We start from the raw sequence: 26,763 nt of genomic DNA, 5'->3' as shown, positions 1-26,763 counted from the left end.
AATTCAATTTGAAATGTAAAATTTGAAAATGAAAATGCATTTCCAGAAATGCATTTTCATTTTAGGAACGTGGCTGCAAAATCGTGACCACAATTCAAATGAAAATGCATTTCCAGAAATGCATTTCCATTTTCAGAACGTGGCTGCAAAATCGTGACCACAATTCAAATTCAAATGCATTTCCAGAAATGCATTTTCATTTTAAGAATGCGGCTGCATTATTTGACTCATAAATAAAATTAGTAATCAATCATCCTATTAGCATTTGCATTTTCTTCCTCAAGACTGCACATGTTGTGCCATAATCAAAAAAAAAACAGAGCGGACATTGCATTTTCATTTTCATGTTCTGCCCGCAAAGAACTGCCCATAATTCGAAAACGAAAATGCATTCTGAGCGGCGCAGCAGAGTGACGTCAGTAGCCGCTCTTCTTCAGCTCCCTGCTGACCGAGCTACCCATCTTGTTCGGTAGGGGGCGGTGTGCACATACGCATTGCATTACATGGCAAATGTGCCGGGAAATTGATTGAATTGCCGGGTCTTTAGAGGACGCATCACAGATCATGGCGCTCCCTCAAATTGTGCAATCACTGATAGAATTAGCTGAGCTGGTAGAAACTAATAATATATCTGAGTCTGATGCCCGTGACCGAGTAGAACAAGTCACAGAGAGCTTGGCTGCATACTCTGCCGTCACAGACGTACACATTAATGAGGTTGCCATAGTAAACCTCTCTTCAGTCCTGGAACGGCTGGATGCTGTGGAGCCTCAAATGGGGGGGGGGGGGGGACCAACCATCCACATCCCGTTCGAGTCCATCGAAAACTATTTATTAAATGGTCTACTTTTCCCTGTGAAAGCAAGCTGTTTCACCTTTGGCCTAGTTCAGACAAAATCTGAATTTCCGCAATCTGAATTTGAATTTCCGCAATCTGAATTTCAAGAATCTGAATTCCTGCAATCTGAATTTCAAGAATCTGTATTCCTGCAATCTGAATTTTAGAATTTTTTATTTTTGGATCAAAATAATTCAGTTTTATTAAATTTGGCATACAAATAATTCAGATATTATATATTCAACAGCAAAATAATTCAGTTTTATGAAATTCGACACACAAATATTTCAGATCTTTCATATTCAAATTCAGATACTTTTGTCAGCTTTCTAGCTCCATAAATCCGTTGCTTTGCATCCTCCGACGGATGGTCTGGTGGCCTACGCCGAACAGCTCCGCTATGTCCTTTATTTTAAACCATTTAATAAATAGTTTTCGATGGACTCGAACGGGATGTGGATGGTTGGTCGTCCCCGTCCCATTTGAGGCTCCACAGCATCCAGCCGTTCCAGGACTGAAGAGAGGTTTACTATGGCAACCTCATTAATGTGTACGTCTGTTACGGCAGAGTATGCAGCCAAGCTCTCTGTGACTTGTTCTACTCGGTCACGGGCATCAGACTCAGATATATTATTAGTTTCTACCAGCTCAGCTAATTCCATCAGTGACTGCACAATTTGAGGGAGCGCCATGATCTGTGATGCGTCCTCTAAAGACCCGGCAATTCAATCAATTTCCCGGCACATTTGCCATGTAATGCAATGCGTATGTGCACACCGCCCCCTACCGAACAAGATGGGTAGCTCGGTCAGCAGGGAGCTGAAGAAGAGCGGCTACTGACGTCACTCTGCTGCGCCGCTCAGAATGCATTTTCGTTTTCGAATTATGGGCAGTTCTTTGCGGGCAGAACATGAAAATGAAAATGCAATGTCCGCTCTGTTTTTTTTTTGATTATGGCATAACATGTGCAGTCTTGAGGAAGAAAATGCAAATGCAAATAGGATGATTGATTACTAATTTTATTTATGAGTAAAATAATGCAGCCACATTCTTAAAATGAAAATGCATTTCTGGAAATGCATTTGAATTTGAATTGTGGTCACGATTTTGCAGCCACGTTCTGAAAATGAAAATGCATTCCTGGTAATGCATTTGAATTTGATTTGTGGTCACAATTTTGCAGCCACGTTCTTGAAAATGAAAATGCATTTCTGGAAATGCATTTTCATTTGAATTTTGGTCACGATTTGCTTCCATAGTTGAAAGGTTCCGACAGGAAAGTAACACAGTAGCCTTACTAAATTTACTTTATTCTATAGCCATTTCCACGAAATTATTATTGTTCCGTTTTTGTTTAGCCTACCCCTTTGACACGGACATGACTGAGCATCACTTCTTTAGGCTGTTATGGCTAACATACGTTAAAAATGTAACGTTACTGTTGTGGACAATGGATTTAAATTTGGATGAGAGACACTGTTCAAGCACCCAAACACTGGTAAGGTGAAGTGACATTTATCGTCAACTTGGGAGCACACATTGGACAGAGTTGACATTGGTTTAGCCCTATTGGACGTAGGCTACAACGCATCGTGGATTTTATGTGGCAAGGCTAAGAACTTTTTGCCCTTTTCTCCGTTTTCCAGCCTGCATGTGCGGGTTTCAGGTTGGTGTTAAATGTGTTCAGGCGGTTTTACGTTATAATATGTCTAGTGACCAGGCTACAGGTTGCAAATGTTGCATAGTTCAATGTTACATTACTTATGTTATGTGTGATTAGTATTCAGGAAAAATGAGAAAGCTAGTTAGAGCTTAAGAGAAGGAAGAAAAAGTTAGTAACTCGCTTTATCGTTAGCTTAAAGTGTGGGATGGGAGGGGAGGTTCAGAGCGCATGGACTTCAGGTTCGTATGGGGGTGGGGGCTTTTTGTTTTACGTTATTATTTGTTCTCTTATTTTCGGGTGTGGTTTGTCAATGTACTTTACCAAAATGGTTCCTAAGGATACATTAATACATATTGGATTTAATGTCGGATAGCTGTAAGATAAAATTTACTTCGTGGAATTGTAGGGGTCTGAACAATCTTACAAAGGTGAAACAAGTAATGAGCAGGATAAAATCCTGGAAATCAAAAGTAGTATTTTTACAAGAAACACATCTGTTGAGTAAGGATGTTTCCAAAATAGCAAGAAGATGGCAGGGTCAAGTGTTGTCTGCTCCCTACATCACTCATGCTAGAGGGGTTATGATACTAATTCATAAATCTGTCCCATTACGGGTACAAAATGTAGTTAAGGACTTTGCAGGTAGATATATTATGGTCCAGGGCAGGTTACTATCTGAAACCATAACTCTGATAAATGTCTATGGTCCCAATGAAGATGACCCTAAATTCTATGATAGTTTATTTTTTACTGCATGAAATCTCCCCGGACAATACATAATAGCTGGTGACTTTAATTGTACGTTAGACTCTTCAAGAGACAGGTCGACTGGTTTAGATGATACTCACAATAAGTCGAGAAAGACGTTACACCATTTTATGAAGGAATTAAATCTGTTGGATATCTGGAGACTTGGTGAACCAAATGCAGTAGAGTATTCCTGCTATTCTAGCACTTATAAAACCCACTCACGCATAGACTACTTTTTAGTTTCAGCACTACTTGTCTCCAAAATTGACGAATGTCATTATAGTAGTATAGTCCTTTCTGACCACGCAGCTGTATCCTTGACCTATGAAGATACTAAATTAGTGAGTGATCCCCCAAAATGGCGTTTTCAACCGGGATGGCTTACGGATCCCACATTCGTAGATTTCTTGGATAAACAAATAGACCTGTATTTTGAATGTAACAAGTCCCAGACCTCTGCCAGTACAAGATGGGAGGCTTTCAAGGCCTTTATTAGGGGCCAGATCATTTCTTTCACTAGCTCAAAGAAAAAGGCTACACGACTTGAAATGAAGACATTAGATGAGGAAATTAAAAAGCTGGAAACAGAAATCTACTATAACAGACATATAGATACGGATGTACATTCAAAACTGCTACTGCTTAGATCTCAGTACAATGAATTGGCAGCTAACAAAGCAGCTGCTGATTTAATGAGACTCAAACAGTCCTACTATGATCAGGGGGAAAAGCCCGGAAAACTTCTAGCATGGCGCATTAAGCAACAACAAACAGAAAGATCTATTAATTGTATTGAAGCCCCAAGTGGTAGAACTATAGTGGACCCGACAGAGATTAATGAGACCTTCAGAGTCTTCTATGAGAAATTATACAGCTCTGAGTGTTCTCCTAATCTGGACACGCAGACACAATTCTTAGACAACCTTGATATTCCCAAAATTTCGGAAGAAGAAAGTAGAGCATTAGATCAAAATGTAACTGTATTGGAAATTGCAGAAGCGATTGGCTGTATGAAGGCTGCTACATCGGCCGGCCCAGATGGCATTTCGATAGATATCTATAAAAAATGTCAAACCAAATTAATATCACCCCTTTTGGAGATGTTTCAGGAATCCTTTGAGAATGGTCTTCTCCCCACATCTATGAGGGGCGCCTTAATCACTTTACTTCCAAAGCCAGGTAAAACAAATACAAAATGTGAAAATAAGCGTCCAATTGGAGGATCTTCTACCTAGGGTGGTGGGGGAAGACCAAAATGGGTTTATTCAAGGGAGACAGGGTTTTCATAACGTCAGACGAGTGCTCAATATTTTATAGTCAGAGAGAGGCCACAGACACGGCCTTACTTTCACTTGATGCAGAGAAGGCTTTCGATCGTGTTGAATGGCCCTATTTGTTTGAGGTGTTAAAACAATTTGGCTTTGGAGGTACATTCATTAAATGGGTTAGATTGCTTTGTACAGGGCTTACTGCAGAAGTTTTGACTAATAGTAAGGTTTCTAAACCTTTTAACATCTGTCGAAGTTGCCCGCAAGGGAGCCCTTTATCCCCATTGCTTTTTATCCTTGCGATTGAACCATTTGCTATAGCGGTGAGGTCACATAGCGATATTTATGGAATTCGAGAGGGTCATTTAGAACATAAGATAGCGCTCTTTGCCGATGATGTAATATTAATGATTAAAAATCTACATAGATCTATCCCAGCGCTCTTAAGTCTTATTGAAACATTTGGAAAAATATCCGGTTATAAAGTTAATTACTCAAAATCATCTATAATGCTACTTAATGAAACAGAGAGGAAAAGTAGTCCTGTATATGCTTCTACTTTCAAGTCAACAGATAATTTTACAAATTTGGGAATACAAATTGTCCCTGAGGTGAATAAGATTGCTCAGATAAACTATGACCCAATTCTGGAAGCTAGTATTTCCTCAATAGAGCGTTGGACATCCTTACCTATCTCAATGATTGGCAGGATTAATATTCTAAAAATGAATATACTCCCCAAATTTCTTTATTTGTTCCAGAATATCCCCCTACCCCCTCCCTTATCCTTGTTCACAAGAATCAAGAAACTGTTTACCAACTTTATTTGGCAAAATAAACGTCCCAGATTACGTCTATCTTTACTTTATCTACCATATGATCGAGGAGGCCTTAAATGCCCAAATATCCAATGGTATTACTGGGCAGCTTAATTGCGGTCGATCATGTTTTACTTCTCTTCCGGAAATCCCCCTGCTTGGATTGATTTGGAATCCTGCTCTGTTAAACCGAGTTTACCATTGCACCTGTACTTGTACTCAGCAGGCCGTAAATATGTGGGAGTCAGATGGCTGAGCGGTGAGGGAGTCGGGCTAGTAATCAGAAGGTTGCCGGATCGATTCCCCGCCGCGCCCCGCCGCGCCACATGATGTGGTGTCCTTGGGCAAGGCACTTCACCCTACTTGCCTCGGGGGGAATGTCCCTGTACTTACTGTAAGTCGCTCTGGATAAGAGCGTCTGCCAAATGACTAAATGTAAATGTAAATATCTGAAGAAAAAGACAGACAACCCTGTTATATCGAATATGATTGATGTTTGGTTCGACACTTGCAAATATTTGAATATAGATTTGTCCCATTCACGCTTCAGTCCTATTTGGGGTAATGCCAACTTTGAACCAGGGCTAAAGGATAGAGGATTTAAACTATGGGCTGAAAAGGGGTTAGGGAAAGTACAAGACATGTACATGGAGGAGGATGAAGTGTTTATGTCTTTTGCGGAAATATCTACCAAATATGACATTCCAAATAATAACTTTTTCAGATATCTTCAGCTTAGGAGTTTTATATCTTCATCTCAAAACCATTCATTAGATATACCGACCATCTCTGCGTTAGAAGTAGCAGTCACTAAACACTGTTATGGCAAAGGTTTAATTTCAACTCTGTATGACTTGTTTGTGTCTGGATCTATTGAATCATCAGAATCAAAACTGAGATTATGGAATGAAGATATAGAGGGGGAAATATCTTTAGAAGACTGGAGAGAGGCTTGTAAAGAGGCACAGAGGCAGTCAGTCAGCAGCAACCTAAAACTCCTACAGTATAAATGGCTGATGCGTACATATATAACTCCTGTGAAATTGCATAAGTTTAATGATAATATTCCTGATACCTGTATTAAGTGTGATGAGGCAAAGGGGACACTGTTTTACTGTATATGGGAATGTGGGAAAGTGAAAACCTTCTGGCAAGATGTTGTGAATATGATTGATCAAATTTTATCAAAGAAATTACCATTGAATCCCAAGCTTTTTATTCTTGGTTTATATCCTACCATACCACTTCTACAAAGCAAAGAGTTCAGAATCATAGATATGTGTATATTACAAGCTAAACGTATAATTGCTCTTAATTGGAAAAGTGTTGATGGCCCAAGAATTGGTATGTGGGTTAAAGAAATGGCCTCAAATACGTCAATGGAAAAGATAACGTATATTGTTAGACGTAAACAAAATGTTTTTGATAATACCTGGGGACCTTTTAGGTACTTCTTAAGGCATAATACTAATGTTGGTAACTTGCTCCAGCAAGAACAGGCTCTGGGGGAGTAGGACAACTATCTGATTATGTACATTGACTAGTAGGAAAAACAACTACAAAAAACACCCATTATTCAGTGTGTAAAGTATGCTTTTATGTTCTTTTTATTGTCTGTTTTTAATTTAACTATTATTTAGTTACTCTATTATTTTGGGTGGGGGAACAGGGTGAAAATGTTTGCTGTGTATTGTTCTATTGTTATTCAATTTGATACGACTTGCAAACTGAAAAACAATAAATACATTGTTTAAAAAAAAAAAGAAGAGTCCAGGTGCTGAATTGGCCTGCCTGCAAAAAATATGACAAAGAAGACCCAGGACCGTTGAGCAGCAAGAGTCCTGTATCAGACACAAAAGGAACAACAATCCTCTCCCAAAACTCCAGCAACTGGTCTCCTCAGTTCCCAGACAGATACAGACTGATGTTAAAGGGGCGCTTGATTCCAAAACCGATTTTACCTTGTCATAGTTGAAAAATGACAGTTTGGTGTTTAAAATAGACATTCAGTGTCCATTGAAACCTCTTTCCTATCAAAATGTCACTTTTCACTACTATTTTGAAACTGCAACTTGCAAACGCTAGCTTTTGAAACAGTGCAACTTGTGACATCACAAGTAGCATCAACTTTGTCATGCCCCAAATTTTACATTTACCCGCCCTCTGGTTTTCTGGTCCAGGAACATAAACGGAGGTTGCGTAGATCGCCGACACTTTTTTAGCTAGCTGCACGCTGCTCTGTACTTCCACAGGAATTGTAAATAGAAAGGTAATACGTTTTCAAGATATTGAAAATGGAGCGCCGTAAATGCAGTGTTCCAGGCTGTACGGGGAATGCTGACACTTTTTAGAGTCTTCCTAAGGAACCAAACACTCGACGGGCTGTGATGTTTGTCTATGAAAAGATCCCTGTTCGACCCTCAATTACACATTTGCTCTAACTATTTCACCAAGGACAGTTTTGAAAACCTCGGACAATGTAAAGCATGATTTGCTATGAAGCTGTTTCTGAAAAGAGATGCTGTTCCGACCTTATGTTCATCCCAAGTGCAAGCTGTCATATTATGTTGTCACTAATAGTTATTAGCAATGCTAAAGTATCCTGCCTGTATCTAGCATTGGTAAAATGTCTGATGATTCAGTTTATTGGCAATGGGGCTAACGTCATTTCATGTTTCATGTGAGCACTCCACCCAGCTGCTTGTCCAAGCAATGGTCCTCTCCAAGTTGGACTACTGCAACTCGCTGCTCGCCGGTCTCCCAGCATGCGCAACCCGCCCTCTTCAGAGGATTCAGAACGCAGCGGCCCGCCTGGTCTACAATCTACCCAGACGCTCCCACGTTACCCCACTCCTCATCTCCCTCCACTGGCTACCCATAACGGCCCGCATCAGATTCAAGACCCTGGTACTGACCTTCCGAGCAGTGAACGGGACTGCACCCGACTACATCAAGTCTCTCCTGCAGCCTTACACCCCCACCCGCCACCTACGGTCCTCTTCAGACAACCACCTGGTGGTCCCACCGCTCAAGACCGCCCGGTCCCAACACAAGCTCTTCTCCTGCCTGGCCCCCCAGTGGTGGAATCACCTCCCCACCTCCATCAGAGACACAGACTGTCTCTCCACCTTCAAGAGAAGGCTCAAGACGCACTTGTTCCGGGAGTACAACGGTACTTAGGAATGGTTTGTTTAACCCAACGCTAGTTTCCTCAAGGATCACAATGACTCTTGCTTAGACTGTTGCTCTTGTTGGTTAGTGGTAGCTGATTTAAACTGTTGTATTATATTTAATCCTATTTTTATTGCTTTCCTACAGGTACACTTGCACTTAGAGATTCATGTTGTGTATTGTCATTTGCTTAACTACATGCTCTTATGGTTTCTTCCCTTTAGCACTTATTTTTGGTTGTTCACAATGTATACTTCTGTTTTTGGCTACCTGCAATGCTTTGGGGCTATCTTGTTGTTATTATCAGTGACCTATGCACTTTGTAAAGCTCTCTCTTGGAAGTCGCTTTGGATAAAAGCGTCTGCTAAATGAATAAATGTAAATGTTCCTGACTGTGTTTCATTCAAATAAATAACCTGTGTTGTCATGTAAATCTACAATTCAAGATGCATGTTTGTCCAGATCTATTTTTCAGCAAGATAGCTAGAGCTAACTGAAGCTGAGTTGAATCATGATAGTTGTTTCTAAGCTGTAGTGCTAACGTTACCCACCTAAATCGATCCTGTTTGCTTCGACAACAGATGTGGAAACAACTATTGTAATAATTTCAAATGATATCCAGTCAACCTGTTGAAAACAGTGTTGTGTAGACACAATAGATTTATTTGTATGTTTTTATTTCATGTCTCCACCTTCTTGTTTCAACGAGTGCTGTTGGCAGTGTAGCGTCTTTGCTCCGCAGCTTCACTCGTTGTAAACCAACCAATCAGCGCGCAGCTCATCTATATTTTCATGAGCATACCATAAAAGGAGAAATAAATGGGACAAATTCAATGGAAGCATCAGGGGGCATAGAACAGCACCCGGCCCATTTTCAGCCCTACCAATGTTGCATACAGTGTGAAATACCCAAAAAACCCAGTCAATCACCCCTTTAAAAGAAGAGGGGATGCTACACGGTGGTGAAAACGTCCCAACTCTTAGAAAATTCAAAATGACCTTATTTTTTCCTTAAAATTGTACATTTCATCAATTTAAACATTTGACGTTTTATATTGTGAATAATATAATGAGTTTATGAGATTTGTAAATCATTGTATTCTGATTTTTATTTTATTTTACACAACGTCCCAACTTTTTTTGGAATTGGGGTTGTATAGTACTAATCCTGTGGCCTGCCAGCAGGCTGTGAAAGGCAAACATGTTAAATGCAGCCCTTTATGGTGTAAAATAATACACTTAAAATGATGTTAATTTTGGATGATTTATATTGATTTGATACATTCATAGAAAGTTAACTAAAGACAACAGGACAGGCAAATAGGACATTTAATTTAAAACCTCAAATTCCCATGCAGACATAAAAAAAAATGGGGATCCCATTACTTTTTCAAGCTCATCTCTTACTCAGGCCTCGCCCATTCATTTATCAGTTTCACACTTCAATCTTAGTCTGATTTTAAGGATCGTAATCAAAGTGCCAGACATCTTATTTACAACTGTGTACAGATGTGGATATGTTGCTTTCACCTGGTTACCTTAAAGGCCAGACAGACTTTCCAGGCAATGAGCTTTTCCCTGGCATTAAGGATGACAGGGTAGCGCACCTCCTTGCCCTCACTGTCTCGCTCAACCTTGCCATCCAAAGCTGGGGACTTCCTGGCCTCTGCATGAGCATAGTCTGGCCCGACAGTGTACACCTGGACACACGTGACACAATAAAAACAACAACGTTTTTTTGTTTTTATTTTCTTGCATATTACAAAAGTTTAAGTTTTGAAGAAGACACTCATCATAATACTCAATTTGTTCTTGTTTACCTAAGCTTCAAGTTGAGTTGTGGGCACGTCATGCGATTTGATTTGCATCACGGTGCAGATGGTTTTTCCCTGGGCTACTTATGCTAGCGCGGTGGTAATGGCTGTAATGTTTCGTATGTGGGCTGTGTTTGTCTGTACAAAGTACGATCCCATCTCCTCTCCTAATCAAGTAGTGAATCGGCAGATTTGGTCTCAAGCCAAGTAGCCTTAAATATAAAGTTTCACAAATAGTTTTGTCAACTTTCAAGCATGCGTTCGGTGTACAGTTTTGTCATACGTTCTTTTAAGCCTACATCCATGGAATAAATGGAATGAATAGGCTAATTATGGGTATAGCATTGTGCACAGGCTGATTTTTCTTTGTTTGACCTGGTAAACCATGAATAGGCTACATCTTTCAGGCTGTTTTTGGAAGATGCAATTTGCACCAACAACTTAACACATAACTTGAAACATAATCGGGCCAGGTACAGTGCAATATAGTCAATGCAAAAACACTGAGTGATAAAACACACATTATCTAAGATCGAGTGCGAATATTGTTTTATTTATTTTCTTTACTGCGTCCAGCCTTCAATGCTTCTAATGATTAACACAAAACGACCACACATCTCTGAAGGCGTGAAAAGGTCTAAAATCTTTTAAGCCGATTATCTGGGCCAGAGCTTTCCAGGTAGCATTCAGCTACACGTATATTCTTCAACTATTTTCAGATTTCAATGACACACAATTTCAAAGCTTACAATCTGCATTTTCACAATCTGTCACCTTTTGACTGGACCGTGTCACACATACACACATTGTACACTTTTTTTTTTCAACTTTTCTAGGAATCTGTAGTCATTCTAGTGACTGTTGACAAGATGTTGAAGATGCCCTGCATTGTTTTAATGTAAATCATGACACAAACTTTGAGGTGGTGCTCTTATCATATATTATCTACATATATTATCTTATTAGCATAGCAACTGAGAAATGAGATCCCCTAACGTTTGGCTGAAAATTGGAGAACATTGAGTTAAGTACAGTTTAATCTTTAGCTGCAATGAGATAATGTGGATGTAACTACCTTCACGTCAGTTCCGTCCGTTGGCATGAACTCTTCATAAATGTAGGATCCAGTTTTCCTCACGTTGCTCTCGGGGGAGTAAACACTGCTTCTGCTACCGATCTGGGTAGAGGATGACAGGAAGAAAAATTACAGGCCTGGTGCAGGTTCAGTACTAGAAGCTATGAATCAGGGGCTCAGAACCAAATAGAGTTTGTATTGCTTCGAGGTCGGATAATAAATGAGGCTCCATAACATGATGGGGGGGTCTTAGATTTGACAGACGCCACTTTATGCATGCTATTAAATCTGTTACAGGAAATAGCAGTTATTTGTTTGCGTATGCTCTAACCTTACGGAACAGCCTCTGACTGCCTCCTCCTGCAGAGGTGGGGTAGTAGATGTAGACATTGTGGTCTTCGGCACTCACAGGCTTTTCCACAAAGGGCTTCTGGAACACCTCTCCGTTTACCTCCACATGGTCCTCCCCTTCCACGAGGTTACACTCTTAAGAAACACAGAGTATGGCACATTAAACAGGTTATCTACAGGGAATACAGACTCAAAAACTTGGCACTGCCCATTCATATCCTTAAGATTGCTACATGTAACCGAGTAGAATTGGTTAAACTCATTCTGTATAAATACTGCCAACCTGAGCCATCAATGATCTAGCTTTTCAGTGGCTATCTGGTTCAAGCAATGCATTTGTCAGCGCAGCGTCAGATGACTATTTCGAACTCTGGTGTGGGACCAAATTTACATTTATGCATTTAGCAGAAGCTTTTATCCAAAGCGACTTCCAAGAGAGAGCTTTACAAAAGAGCATAGGTCACTGATCATAACAACGAGGTGGTCCCAAACATAGCAAACAGCCAAAACATGAAGCATACATTGTGAAAAACCAAACAAGTGCCAAAGGGAAGACCCATAAGAGCATGCAGTTATACAAGTTACAAATTAAAACAACATGAACCCCAAAAAGTGCAAGACTGTACCTGTAGAAGAACAATCAACAGTAAAATATTTCACAGCGAGTACAAGAGTTCAAGAGTTAACTTTGTTATAACTAACCTACAAGAGCAACAAGTATCTCAATAAGAGTCATTGTGATCCTGGAGGAAACTAACATCAGGTCCAATCAAGCATTCCTAAGTGCCGTTGTACTCCCGGAACAAGTGCGTCTTGAGCCTTTACTTGAAGATGGGGAGACAGTCAGTGTCCCTGATGGAGGTGGGGAGCTGGTTCCACCATTGGGGGGCCAGGCAGGAGAAGAGCTTGTGTTGGGACCGGGCAGTCTTGAGCAGTGGGACCACCAGGCGGTGTCTGAAGAAGACCGTAGGTGACGGGTGAGGGTGTAAGGCTGCAGGAGAGACTTGATGTAGTCGGGTGCAGTCCCGTTCACTGCTTGGAAGGTCAGTCCCAGGTTCTTGAATCTGATACAGGTCAGATGGCTGAGCGGTGAGGGAGTCGAACTAGTAATCAGAAGGTTGCCGGATCAATTCCCCGCTAAGCCAAATGACTTTGTGTCCTTGGGCAAGGCACTTCACCCTACTTGCCTCGGGGGGAATGTCCCTGTACTTACTGTAAGTCGCTCTGGATAAAAGCGTCTGCTAAATGACTAAATGTAAATGTAAATGATACGGGCGTTGATGGGTAGTCAGTGAAGAGAAATGAGGAGCGGGGTAACATGGGAGCGTTTGAGTAGATTGTAGACCAGGCGGCCAGCTGCGTTCTGAATTCTCTGAAGAGGGCGGGTTGCACATGCTGGTAGACCAGCGAGCAGCGAGTTGCAGTAGTCCAACTTGGAGAGGACCAGTGCTTGGAGGAGTGCTCAAACAGGTATCTCCTGATCTTCCGAATGTTGTAGAGGGTGAATCTACACGACCGGGAGACTGCAGCAATGTGGGCCGTGAGGGAGAGCTCGTCATCCATGGTAACCCCAAGGTTCCTGGCAGAGGATGAAGGGGTCACCGTCGCAGATCCCAGGGTGATTGACAGATCGTGGGAGATGGAGGGTTTAGCCGGGATGATGAGAATTTCTGTTTTGGCGAGGTTCACCTGGTGGTGAACTCGGTTATCCAGGCGGAGATGTCTGTGAGGCAAGCCTCAATCCTAGCTGAGATCCCCGGATCAGTCGGGGGGAACGACAGGTACAGCTGCGTGTCGTCAGCGTAGCAGTGGTAGGAGAAGCCATGGGAGGTGATGATTGGTCCAAGTGAGGTGGTGTACAGAGAGAAGAGGAGGGGTCCAAGGACAGAGCCCTGTGGGACATCAGTGGAGAGCTGGCGGGGGCCTGACAGTTTGCTTCCCCGGGAGACCTGGTAGGATCTTCCCGACAGGTAGGATGAGATCTACTGGAGTGCAGTGCCATTGATGCCCATCTCAGAAAGTCTGGAGAGCAGGATCTGGTGGTTAACCGTATCAAACACTGCAGAAAGGTCCAGCAGAATGATGACGGATGACCTGGAAGCCGCTCTGGCAGACTGGACGGCAGTGGTGACTGAAAGGAGGGCAGTCTCTGTGGAGTGGCCAGTCTTGAAGCCCAAATCTTGACACCAGTAACAGTGGTGCCATGACCCGGATGAGTGTAGGGGGATGAGTGTAACCAAGTTGAATTGGTTCACTTCACTCCTCAGTCTAAATACTGCCCACCTGCACCATTAAAGAGCTAGCATTTTTATGAATGAGTGATTTTCCCCTAAATAAATGTCAAGCTTATTTACGTTTTTGGGGGCATGTTTTCTGTTAGCAGATGGTACTACTTGAATCGCGATTCCATCTGAGATAGCTACTGCTGGTAACGTCGTTCAAATAAGCTTCAAAGGGGGTTCTTTATTAATGAATGAATGCAATATGAATAGGCTAAATGCCTGAAAATATCACGAGAAGGGAAAAACTTAAAATGACATTTAAATCATAGAGATTAGGTCAATTTTTACGCCGGTCTGCCAAATGTTTTCATTTTGACTCAACTAAAAGGTTGCTGATCACCTTTCCCTCTTGCAGGGGAAATGAGAAGATAATTATTTCATTCCACTCTTCACTCTTAGTATTTTGAGTTGTAGGGAAGAATCTACGTTCCCACTTTTGGGGGGGCTAAGCCCCTAGATAAAACCTATTATTTTTCCTGTGACCCAGCAAAACTAGGGCCCCCAGAAGAATTGTAAAAAAAAATCCTTTAAATAGTGTCCTCTAGTGGGTTTTAGGAAATTAGAAGAAATGAACACATTTAGATTTAAAATATGGAAAAAATAAAATAGAAACATTTTTTTTCTTTTTTTTTATATAAAACATTTGGGGGGGCAAATGAAAGTTTTGTGGGGGCTCATTATTAATTTCCCCCCATTGTAAAAAGCTGTAAAGTATATATTTTGATTAGCTGCTACTGGTTATCAGAAGAATAAGGATGTTCTGTAAATTTTATATAAATATTTTACATGTTGGTCAACTAGGAAAAGACTATCGAAGTAACAGCAAAAACTAAAATGATCATGACATCAGTGTTTCATTTGATTTGTAACTAGTTAATCTTCACAAACCATGAAAAGTAGCTTTGCAGTATGTTAAATATATGCAATTGATAGACTTTATACAAAAAACAATACTTTTTTCCAGTTAATTTTGTTCTGTGAGAGGAAGTGTGGGCTTGAACAAGTATGTCTAAATCTGGCTGAATGTCTGACGTGGATATGCGAAGGACAGCTGATGATCAGGGACCTACAGTTTAACTAGCAAACCATCAGCCCGCGCCCACTGAATCAGTCAAGTTCTTATTATGTACTCGTTAGTTTTTTCTTTAGTCGCTTAGTGCCAATTCAAATTATAATCCTTCAACACAGCGACCTGTTCTCCAAAACTAAGAACACAGCTTTGACCTCAGTAAACAGATACTTTGAAGTCCATGTTTTGTTAAAAACTCTACATTCTGTATCGACCTTTCGTTTTTCTTTTTTGAGGGCTAAAGGCCGAAATATGCTTCTGCGTCTCCGTTTACGGATGGGCGGGCGCACGGATACGCACGGATACGGACGGATAGACTGCGTTTATGGTTCTCCGTAGGCTGTGGGTGCTGAAAACAATTCACCGCCAGAAGAGTAGGTGGCGCAATGGTTTTTTGTTTAGACGTCGTTGAGTGTTTATTTACCTAGGTTACCGAAAAGTCGGAGCAAATTTACTAATTAGCCGTTCCATCAATAAAATACGCACATTTTCAGCAACTACACTGCCCATTTCACATCACATTTTAATTCAGATTCTGATTTACATGTACCGTTTAGCTGAAATATGAATTGTAAAAACTTAACAAGCAATGGCGGTCAAAGGATTCTGTTCGTCCTGCTATCACAGCAACCCCGCCCCTAACCCTGACGCAAGCGGTACTTAATACTGACCAATCACAGCCAAGGGGGTCTCCGTAGCTCTCCGTAGCTACGACGGAGAGTTACAAAATTAAGGAGGTGCACGTCAAGCTCTCCGAGGCTCTACGAGGGCTGACGGTGAGCTTGTAGAGGGCGTTCCACGGAGACGAGGGCGTTCCCATGTGTCCGTTTTTCGAAAAACGCAGAAGCATATATCGGCCTTAACTCTCCTGTCGGTGAGGTTGCGCAAGCGCACATTTGTAAATCGCTTGATCAATAGTCTTTCAGGACTACATATTTACTACAACTCAACACGTTTATTTATTTTAATTTTGATTTACCTCACGCGGGCCGGATTGGGACAGCCTGTGGGCCGGTTGTGGCCCGCAGGCCGTACAATGCCCAGGTCTGCCATAACTGATTCTCTGGTGCTCAGTTCGTAATTTCAATCACGCAGCACGGCGCAGTGTAGGCCTACAGGAATATCTGGACCAAAGCCAATCAGACGCAAAGACCCGCCCCATCTCTGTCTCTGATTAGTTTAGACCATGCTATGATCCAACCATGAGTGTGAGTACTGTCAAAAAAGAAACAAACGCTTCGTTCCTGGAGAGGCAGCTGAGGTTAGGTGCACCAGTGCGACCTAGGATTTTTTTTTGTTGCACCCGTACTAATTTGTCGCATATGCATGGTAACTGATTATTTATATATATTTTTTTTTTGTACTCGCCGTGATATATTGTTTTTATTGTTGCTTGTTTTCTACAGGTACACTTGCACTTATAACGGTTCATGTTGTTTAATTGGAACTTGTTTAACTACATGCTCTTATGGTTCTTCCCTTTGTCACTTATTTTGGTTGTTCACAATATGTGCTTCATGGTTTGGCTACTCGCAATGTTATGGGGCTATCTTGTTGTTATTATCAGTGACCTATGCACTTTGTAAAGCTCTCTCTTCGAAGTCGCTTTGGATAAAAGCGTCTGCTAAATGAATAAATGTAAATGTTAAATATTTACTATAATAAACTATTTAATTCCTTCAGATTACTGATTATTACATATTAACTAGGTTTCCTTGATCTCCTAAACCAATATCAAGGTGGTGCCCAGTTGATTAAATACTTGATTAGAAATGAAGTATATCTATTCGAAAACAACCACACCCGCTACACATTGCAGTTTGTGCAAAAACTTAACTTCCCTACACCCTCTGTTCTACTAACCTTCTGGTCTGGCGGGGTCTCTGTTGAGAACAGCGTAGCGTGGAAGCAGAATCCCTTCGGCCTTCAGTATCCGATACACCTCTCTCCTGGAATAGAGAAATTTGTGTTAGAAGTAATTTGTATTTATAACAGCCTTTAGTTAGTTGTTACCTTTGACCTTTAATTATAGAATTGCTTGAGCATTTCAATGGAAACTCTGTAAAGCAAGAGTTATGCAGACTGTTCATTACTGTTCCTAAACAACAAGATGGCTATTATTACCCCCTCAAAGACTGCATGATGCTAACATTGTTGGGCCATACCAAACCACTTTCAAAAGCACAACACCTGAGACATGTTAAGATTCAGGTTCTATGTCGTGGAGTTCCAGCCCGTAGGGGCTCTGCTCCTATTGGTTTACAGTTCTATGTTCACAAAGCCGTTCACAGAAAGCCACAATGTATCCATCGCCAGGTAGCCTGCCGCTCATTCTCCCAAAAACTTCAGCATGGGTTGACATCCTGAAGCCGGCAACTACGAAGATTTCTACAATGCTTAAAGAGCAACCCACATGGCCTTATTTCGATGTTGGCTCATCCACTGCCACCAAAAGCTTTTCTCATGGCTCACTGCCGGTGCCGTGACCTGGATGTTAGGGACGGGCAGGATTTGTGCTTTGTTTGCCTCGGCCCATGCCATGGCAAGGACGGCCTGGTTTTTGCCCCGGACTGTCAGCATTGCGCTCGCCTCTCACTTGAAGAACGGCAGAGTTGCTTTACTTTCTTCCGGAAGGAGGAGTCCCTTGAGACAGTTCTCTTTGCGCTGCTCTCCGATGGCGATAGCTCAGATGCAGAAGTGCCCCTGAGGATCCTATGGAGGCAGAGTCTTGGCAGCGGAGGCCTTTTCTCCCTCGCTTAATCTCCCCAACACCTCGTTTAATGAAGACGGTGCCCCGCTACCGCAGGCTCTCCTGTCTCGATAAGGAGAGATCTTCCTGTGAGCCCATGTCCTGAGCCCCCCGCCCGAGGAGGAAGACGACCCATGGTCTTGCGGCCTGCATGGCAAGAAGAAGAAGACACCCCAGTCCTTCGTGCCTGCCATGACCACGCTACGGGACTACGTGGAGGGCTCATGAGATGAACAGTTTTTGACCCACGCCCCAATGCGAGCATTACTGCATTTCACAAGAACTGAAGAGCATTCCCCCCTGGAGCAAGGTTTAGTGTCTGCCTTCAACCCGCGATCACCTGTCTGCCTCCCTGGCAGACAGAGCATTAATGTTTATCGCCCAGTGCGCAACAAACCTTCGTTACTCAGGTGAAACTGGTTTCCTTCACGTCCTGTCGGAACGCCACAAAGCAACCAGCACCTGTGCAGTCTAAAGCTGAATCCACTACGCTTGCTTCCTTTACAAAACGCGCAAGGAAGCAGAATAAAGCACCTGTAGCCTGTGCAGTTTTCTTCAGCCTGAGCTATAAATCTAGGAGCTTGTATAAGGCCCTATGCCCAGAATCTTAGCTGCAGCTGCACAGTTCATGGTCAGTACTACCAGCCCGACTTGGGAGAAATGTCTTTGTATGAAAAACATCTGTAATTTGAAACCCCTAGAACAAGGGACCAATTGGTCAAGGATGCGTAGAATCTGTGACCATCAGAAAAGTACCAATAGCAAAATAACACAAAATAATAGGGAGTAAATCTATAAGTGAAATGTCCTGAGAAATATTTTAGTCTGATCCCGGGATCTTTCTCACATTTGTTGGAGATTGTGTCACCTTGAAGCTCAATAAAAATGTTGCATCAAACTTTACTGAGTTCCAGTGCTGTTCTTAACTTGGAAAATTGGTTGAAGACGTAGTATATTTTTCACTACACTACTACTTCCGCATCCCAAGGGAGCGGAAGGAAACGACCCTGTGGTGCTCGAGCTACTGGTGATTACTGTTGGACCCAACCTATTCCATTGGAGTGACTTGTGAGTTATTCTACACAAGTTCCCATTGGCAGAGGGGTGTCCCACTACCCAGTCTTCACGGATGCGTCTCCGGGTGGGGAGGAGTCTGCCAAGAGGACTCAATCGGAGGGGAGTGGAACCCGCCAAGAGATGTACCACATCAACTTTCTAGAGCTTGAAGAGGTACTACGGCCTTTTCTCCTCTTTTCCTAAGTTTTGAAGGGTCAGGATGTTCTCCTTCGATCGTACAAAATGGTGACAGTAGCTTGCGGTGCGATCTTCCCTTTTCTGGCACGGGTGGGTTCGAAGGGACTTAATTACTGAATTAATCCCCCGACCATTCTGGCGTCCTGTGGTTCCCAGAACTAATGAACCTGGTGGAGGAGGAGCCTTAGCTTCCTCCTTAATGACGATGATGCACTTTACCAACCCGGACGGATGGTAAACAGCCTTACGGTGATCAGGGCTCCTTTCATGACCTGGTTACTAAAAGGGACCTTTTTAGGATACAGGGGTCGCAGGGGCTACGCCTAAACCAAAAGGAGCAGAGCCCCTATGGGGCAGAGCTCTATGACATGGAACAATGGTTATGGAGATATATCCAGTTCTATGAGTGGAGCGGAGCCCCTAAGGTTGCTAGCCCAGCTCGCCCTATTCAACCCCGCAGTTTTTCACATTAGTTTTGGGAGAATGAGCAGCAGGCTGACGTCCCCTTTCATAGGGGTCACCGGTCAGTGGATACATTTAGGCTTTCGTGATTGGCTATGTGAAGGTAAACCAATAGGGGCAAACTCTATGGGGCTCTGCTCCCCTCATAGAATTTGAGTTATCACCATAACCATTGTAGCAAATTGCATGCTCCATGCATTTGGATCTGTTATATTTGCAGTAATCTTCTGTCTTGTGTGTATGTGTGTGCGTGAGAGAGAACAAGCATACAACAAGGTTAAGAACAATAACCATGTATTAGATCTTAAATCACATTTATGTGAATATATAAGTATGAACACCTAATATAGCCTACACTCATATCAATCAGTCTTTTAAATCTCAACTGCATTTACTGTACTTTCTGAAATCAGAGAGTGACTAGTCTGTACAGCAAAACTAACCCATGGGGAAAAGGTTAACTTCAGGAACAATAGGACTGATAATAAACTTGCTAGTGTTTTTATTAGAACAGCAATGTGCAACATTTTATTAACCTCAAATACTGAATGCCCATTGTCTAATAAAACAACATATGGTTTCATTGGGCAGTATATTTGGTTCATATGGTCAAATGATGTTCCTTTAACAGCTATCAATGATCTCACCTGTCTTGGATATAATACTGGAGGTCTAGGTCATTGATGACAAAAGGGTTCCTGAGTTTCTCATAGGCCACTGCTTTATCCAATGGAAAACCTGAAATAATTTGATTAATTTTGTGAATTAGTGTGATTGCAGACAGATGTAAACCACACTTAAAAACAAAAAAATATTTTCTTGTACAAGCAAAGGGGAGGGTTGATTACCATTATCTAATTTGCACATTGTAACCCATAATGGAAGAGGGGTCAAAATCTTTGCTATTTTCAAGCTAACTTTCAGGTGCCATGCCAGTATACTTTTGCTTTCTTGGATGTGGTAGGATTGCATGGTAAAACGGGTCAGGTTTTTAGGTTCACATGCATTCTATATTCTGTTTGTGTAAGTGTTTGCTTGAGAAACCGTTTGACAATACCTCATTTGGCACAGGGGTTGAAAAACAGTACATGTGTACAACATGTGTATTTAAACTTCAAGGTCCCCCAGTTAACCTCTGATGTCCAGTCAAGAAACCAATATGCACCATGTAATATTGCGTAATACTATCCACTTGACAATAAACTGGCTGAATCCTGGCCTAATGGCTCAGGGAACACTAATATACACCAGTACTTGCTTAGGCTACAAATGATTGGTATTTCACTGTGAATTACATTTACATAATAAAAGCTCCCCCCCACCCACCCACCCATACACACACAAACACACACACTTTCTATTTCTCCAGTGATGATTATGAAAAGTAGCATGTCTGGCAAGTATGACTGAGAAGTAGTCAGCTCAAACAAGGAGGCCTGTGTGTGCCTGGGCTGTGTGCTAACATGAAGGAGGGCATGAAAGTTGACTCTTTATAGGGTTGTGTGGGTGTGAGGGAGTGTGTACATAGCGACTTGTGCGGGACTGTGCCATGTCTAACTGGTACCCAAAAAGTAACATCTTGAATCTCACCTTTGGAGTGGAAGGAGATGAGGCAGTCACAAAGAGGCCAATTGTCCACCGACTCGTTGAGGATAACCTCCTCCTCAAAAGTGACCACTGTGATGTACTTGAACAGACACAGGCGCTCCAAGATCTCCTTCATGGGTTTAGACTTGGACTTCTTGGACATAGCACAAATGCCAACCACAATCTGTCTCTCTGGGGGCTAGAGCAGAGAACCACACATACATTTTTGGGAGAGGGGGTGGCTAACAAGTAGAAAAGTGCAAGGTGGTTCTACCTATTCATAGTTTTCACATCTCACTGGGATCCAGTGAATTAGGATACACTATTCGGAAATTAACTTGAAGAGCCTTTTGGCCCACATTGAAAATGAATTGGACAGTGTCAGAGACTTTATAACCAGCCTAATACTTTCACGTGACCTGCTGGCTTACGGTTCCAACAAGCACAAGTAAGGAAGGGGAGCTATCAGAGACTGCCATCAGGACACTTTGCTATCAGAGCACCTTGTTACTACAACATATATGTTACTCTCAGAACTAGGTCAGTTCATAGTCAACTGACTGTTGGCATCACCACCCATCAGTCAACGTTGATGCCAACAGTCGTGGATGCCATTGTATTCATGGAGGTCTTAAACACAGTTGTTTTTTTCAGAAGCATAGCTTGCAAGTAACAGAATAGTGTCAAAATCAAAACAAGGAAACTTAATTTTGTAGATGCAGGAGTTTGGGATGTAAATGTTATCTAACAATAAAGGTAGGAATCTTTCTGTGCCTGTCTGTCTCTGTCTGTCTGTGGCTTGATTATTTTGGGAATCGGGGACTGTATGAAGTTGGTGCCTGGCAGGTGTATTGCTCAGGACCCAATGACACGCAGTGTCGTTTGGTCAAGTTGTTTAGATGACTGGTTGATGAGAAATAAACGCGTTCGTAGCCATGTTGAGCTGCACTAAGTAATGGAGCCATAGATCACTCAAATATGGCATCATGGAAGGAGGCCATTTGCTCTAGGACTCCACCCCGTTTGTCAGATCACAAAAGTATTTCATTAAAACGGGCACTGCACTAGTAATAATAATGATCACAGTAAAAGAATAATATGCACAAATAACATACTGTACCACCACCATACCAAAAGGAAATTGAAGATTAAACACCATCTTGCCATTCTCATGTATTTCTTATTGCTAGTGAGACATAATTGCTTTGTGGCATAACATACCACTACAATCTACAATAACCAAGAGAGATCTTTGGTGGACTCACCGAGTCGTACATCTCGTCCTCATCTTCCTCTTCCTCCACGTTCTCGTAAAGGCAATCGTAGCCCATTACCCTGCCATGGTCCAGCAGCTCCTCCCCCTCAGCATCATCACAGCCCACAAAGAATCGCGGGTGCTCATTCGCATCCAATGGATCGCCTCCTCCAGCCGACATTGCCAGGGCTGAGAAGAACACCCTGGGGTAGAGGCAGGGACAACTGCTGCTCCTATGGTTCCTCCTTTTTCTGCAAGTCTGCCTGTATGTGTGCCTTCTTCCCCCTTACCCCCACCCTGACACTCCCAAACTTTTATTCTAAACCTCCCATCTTTCTGCACCCTATACACACAGTTAAGGTCTTTATTTGTAAAAAAAAACACACAAAAAAAAAACACAAAATTCTGTCCTCCAGAGAGAGGATTAAGTGGTGGAGTGATTATTGTAATGTGTTGGTTAAAGGAGTTTATTCCCAGAGCATGTCCAGCACTAGTTCAGTGTAGTGCTCAATTGTGCCAGTTAAAGGGTCATTTTCACCAGCTTTAGCCTCATTCCCTTCTGTCCTGGACCTGCTCCCCGAGGCTCAGCATGGTTTTGTCCTCAGCCTATCCTGTAAAGAAAATGCACACATTCAGTTTAAATGTAGTCGCTTCAAAAGCCCTGACATTGTAAGCTTATAAATAAAACTACAGTTTTAATCAAAGTTTAGAAGAGTGTGTAGTGCTCACATTGTGACTGTGTATGTCCATGTCATATGCAGACAAAAACACAGTGATAGGAAACAACCATTTTGAATTCAGGAAAATAAATACAATTTGAAACAGAAGGCTACATCTAACTACAATTTAGGATATATTCACGTAAGACAGCAAAATAATTGCTAAGGAATTAGTTATTAAGTTATACAGTAGATAAATAGGATGTTTGTTGTTTTAGTATAAGGGTGCCCATGAAAGTATGCAACAACTTGAGCAATGATAAATCAGTGACAGAGACACACATGCATGTGTGACAGATTCAGCCAGAGGAAGGTCAGAACTCAGAGAACATGACGTTATGCGTGTGCTTAGCAACTATGCTGAACAGGCTCAGGATGAGAGAGCCAATGGAGGGGTTTTCTTCCACTAATGGACTAATCGGGTGGGGCTGGAATAATCCTCATGTCAGCACAAGGCAGCAGGCTCGGAATTCCACTTCAGTTCAAATAAAATGGAGGGTTTTTTCTGCGACACCAATGAATAGGGTCACCGACAGCAGACAGGAAAGTCGAAGACACAAAGTTAGGCCAACACGATTGGATAGGAATGGTCAATCTATGTTGAGCGCAAAATGTGTGGTTTGACTGGGGGTATTTGAGCATTATGGACGTGAATGTACGGAGATGTGTCATCACTGTTGAAAGTTTTCTGGAAATTTGGGGCAAACTCGCAAATTCGTGACCGGAAGTTGAGGTCCGAACTGGTGACGTACTATGTTGACACACATACACAGATGAAACACTTGGGAGAGACTTTGTTATATTCTCTTCAGATTCTTATGGATGTTTATCGGTTATGACATTGTTGGTAGAGGAGAGACAATTGACTTGTTATATTGTTTTACAACTGTGTGTTAACCGTTCGATATTTGATGTTAGATTTTACATCTGTCTGATTTGTTTTGAGGATGGAGACAGTCTGTTTTTGAAAATGCTAATGTTAATTCTTTGGCTGAATTCTCCATTTGAAAAGAGGCGCATGCGCTTGAGTCTAACGAGTCATTCTGCGTGCAGTGGCCCACAGCATCATGAGTGATAAAAAAAAAAGAGAGAGAAAAATAACAAAAAAAACACTCATCTGAAAGAGAATTTGACGTTGAAAATATAAACTTATTGGTTTGAAAACACGTGTGTTTCTGTTTCTTTGTCAAAGTTAAGACAATATTGTGAGTTGGCATACTTTTGATTTGGAAATCATGTACAGACCTATTTTCTATCTTATGAGCTTGATTCGATATTGGACAATACAGTAGGCTATTGCGCTGCTAAATTTCGGTTCTAGGGTCAGATAATTGGTAAAGGCCAGTTTTGGCAACGAAAGCGATATTCATTCGGAGAATTACAATCCGTTTTACGGATTAAACGTTTAAAAACATTTATAGAAAGTTTTTATGTGTTCAAACGGAAATTTCAGTTTATGTTGTTAAAGGAATATTTTTTGTTTAGGCCTACGTATTGAATTGATCTGGAAATGTTGCTTCGGTTTTGTGTTATGTGAATGAGGTTACTGTAATATCTACATATGATTTTAACATGTGTGTACTAGATATCCATTGACATGGAAGCAATCGATGGTTTTTATTTTCATTTGTGTGGGAAGTTCACAGATGTGATGGTTGTTTAAAGAAATATGTAAAGGGTTATGAAGACGTGATTTGAAAGGTGGATATGATTTTGGTTCCGTTTTAGGCCAGTCTGTTGAACGAAGTCTGTTACAAATTGTTAGGATGGCTTTGGGATCTGAGTGGAAAAGATCAAAGCTGTGACATTTTTAGCTAGCTAATGGCTAACAATGAAAACGTGGAGAAAGTGCATTTTGCTGTCCTGAGACCGAGGAGAGTCCAGGAAGTTGAATTTGTAACTGTGGTAACCACATTTGTAGCTAACAAATTTACAGACAGACTCAACAGCGATGGCGGCGGGTACAGGCTAGTAAAGGAATTGCAGCTTGACATATGAGATCCAGAATGAGTAAGCGTACGCATGCGCAGACGTTGATTAAGAAATTGACAAAGACGCAAATTTAGAGTAAAAGATGAATTTGGAGCGAGTTTTACATACTGATTTGGTTACTTTTGAAATGTTACGTGATGAGTATTTTGATACATTTGTTAACAAGGTTTTTGTTTGTTTGAGTACATTTTATGTGTTAGAAATTCCGAGGAGAAATGGAGAAAGGTGGGGGCTAAAACAGAGTCCCGTTACGTTGAGATCTTACAGAGGTGATAAGTGAAGAGAAGGTAAGCGCCAACCATCTGTGTTGTCAAAAGAAAAAAAAAAGTTTCAGAGTTTTGCTCTGTCCCCGAGCGCGTTGTTTGATTCGAGTTTAAAACGTGCGCTGATAGATAGACTATGTTTATTTGATTTGATTCATTGAGTAAAAACTACTCCCTGGCCGTGGAACAGCTTTATACCCTCCGCGGAGTCCTGGAGGGTACATGGGAGTTCGCCCAACCAGTCTACACATGTTTTGTGGATTTGGAAAAGGCGTTCGAACGTGTCCCTCGGGGGCTAATGTGGGGGGTGCTCCGAGAGTACGGGGTACAGGATTTCCTGATCGGGGCTGTCCGGTCCCTGTACGACCGGTGCCAGAGTTTGGTCCGCATTACCAGTAGTAAGTCGAACTTGTTTCCGGTGAGGGTTGGACTCCGCCAGGGCTGCCCTATGTCACCGATTCTGTTCATTACCTATATGGACAGAATTTCTAGGCGCAGCCAGGGTGTTGAGGGGGTCCGGTTTGGTGAAAAGCGGCTGGGATGCGAATCAGCACCTCCAAATCTGATGCCATGGTAATCGACCGGAAAAGGGTGGAGTGCCATCTCCGGGTCGGGGAGGAGATCCTGAACCAAGCGGAGGAGTTCAAGTATCTCGGGGTCTTGTTCACGAGTGAGGGAAGAATGGAGCGCGAGGTCGACAGGCGGATCGGTGCGGCGTCCGCAGTGATGCGGGCTCTGCATCGGTCCGTCGTGGTGAAGAAGGAGCTGAGTCGAAAGGCGAAGTTCTCTATTTACCAGTCGATCTACGTTCCTACCCTCACCTATGGTCACAAACTATGGGTAGTGACCGAAAGAACGAGATCGCGAATACAAGCGGCCAAAATTAGCTTTCTCCGCAGGGTGTCCGGGCTCTCCCTTAGAGATAGGGTGAGAAGCTCGGTCATCCGGGAGGGGCTCAGAGTAGAACCGCTGCTCCTCCGCGTCGAGAGGAGCCAGCTGAGGTGGCATCTGATTAGGATGCCTCCTGGACGCCTCCCTGGTGAGGTGTTCCGGGCACGTCCCACTGGGAAGAGGCCCCGGGGAAGACCCAGGACACGCTGGAGGGACTATGTCTCTTGGCTGGCCTGGGAACGCCTCGGGGTCCCCCAGGAAAAGCTGGTGGAAGTGGCCGGGGGGAGGGAAGTCTGGGCCTTCCTGCTTAGGTTGCTACCCCCGCGACCCGATCCCCGGACAAGCGGCAGATGACGGACGGACGGACGGAGTAAAAACTAAGAGTAAAAGTGAGAAATGTTACATTAAACCATTTACAAACTAAAAATAGTCAAGTTAAATATTTTCATTTTCGGGTTTTTGATCCGCCAATTTGAAATTTGAGATCCGTGC

At 42.4% G+C, this 26,763-nt stretch overlaps 1 protein-coding gene across 9 annotated transcripts in view; it reads right to left on the bottom strand.

The window, feature by feature from the left end:
* Window positions 1-26,763, bottom strand: part of ppip5k2 (diphosphoinositol pentakisphosphate kinase 2) — a 101,029-nt gene that overhangs the window by 43,592 nt on the left and 30,674 nt on the right. For all 9 annotated transcript variants that reach the window (XM_047050378.1, XM_047050380.1, XM_047050381.1 and 6 more), the window contains exons 2-8: window positions 22,417-23,017; window positions 21,155-21,350; window positions 20,212-20,302; window positions 16,963-17,048; window positions 11,729-11,883; window positions 11,398-11,499; window positions 10,047-10,208 (exon numbers count right to left, since the gene is read on the bottom strand). In XM_047050378.1, coding sequence (XP_046906334.1) covers window positions 10,047-10,208; window positions 11,398-11,499; window positions 11,729-11,883; window positions 16,963-17,048; window positions 20,212-20,302; window positions 21,155-21,350; window positions 22,417-22,587 — 963 coding nt within the window. In that variant the 5' untranslated portion in view covers window positions 22,588-23,017. The remainder of the gene's footprint in view (window positions 1-10,046; window positions 10,209-11,397; window positions 11,500-11,728; window positions 11,884-16,962; window positions 17,049-20,211; window positions 20,303-21,154; window positions 21,351-22,416; window positions 23,018-26,763) is intronic.

The sequence above is a fragment of the Hypomesus transpacificus genome, unplaced genomic scaffold, assembly GCF_021917145.1.
Source record: "Hypomesus transpacificus isolate Combined female unplaced genomic scaffold, fHypTra1 scaffold_111, whole genome shotgun sequence".
Lineage (NCBI taxonomy): Eukaryota > Metazoa > Chordata > Actinopteri > Osmeriformes > Osmeridae > Hypomesus > Hypomesus transpacificus.
Note: the sequence above shows the minus strand (reverse complement) of the source record. Positions and strands in the feature narration are given on the sequence as shown.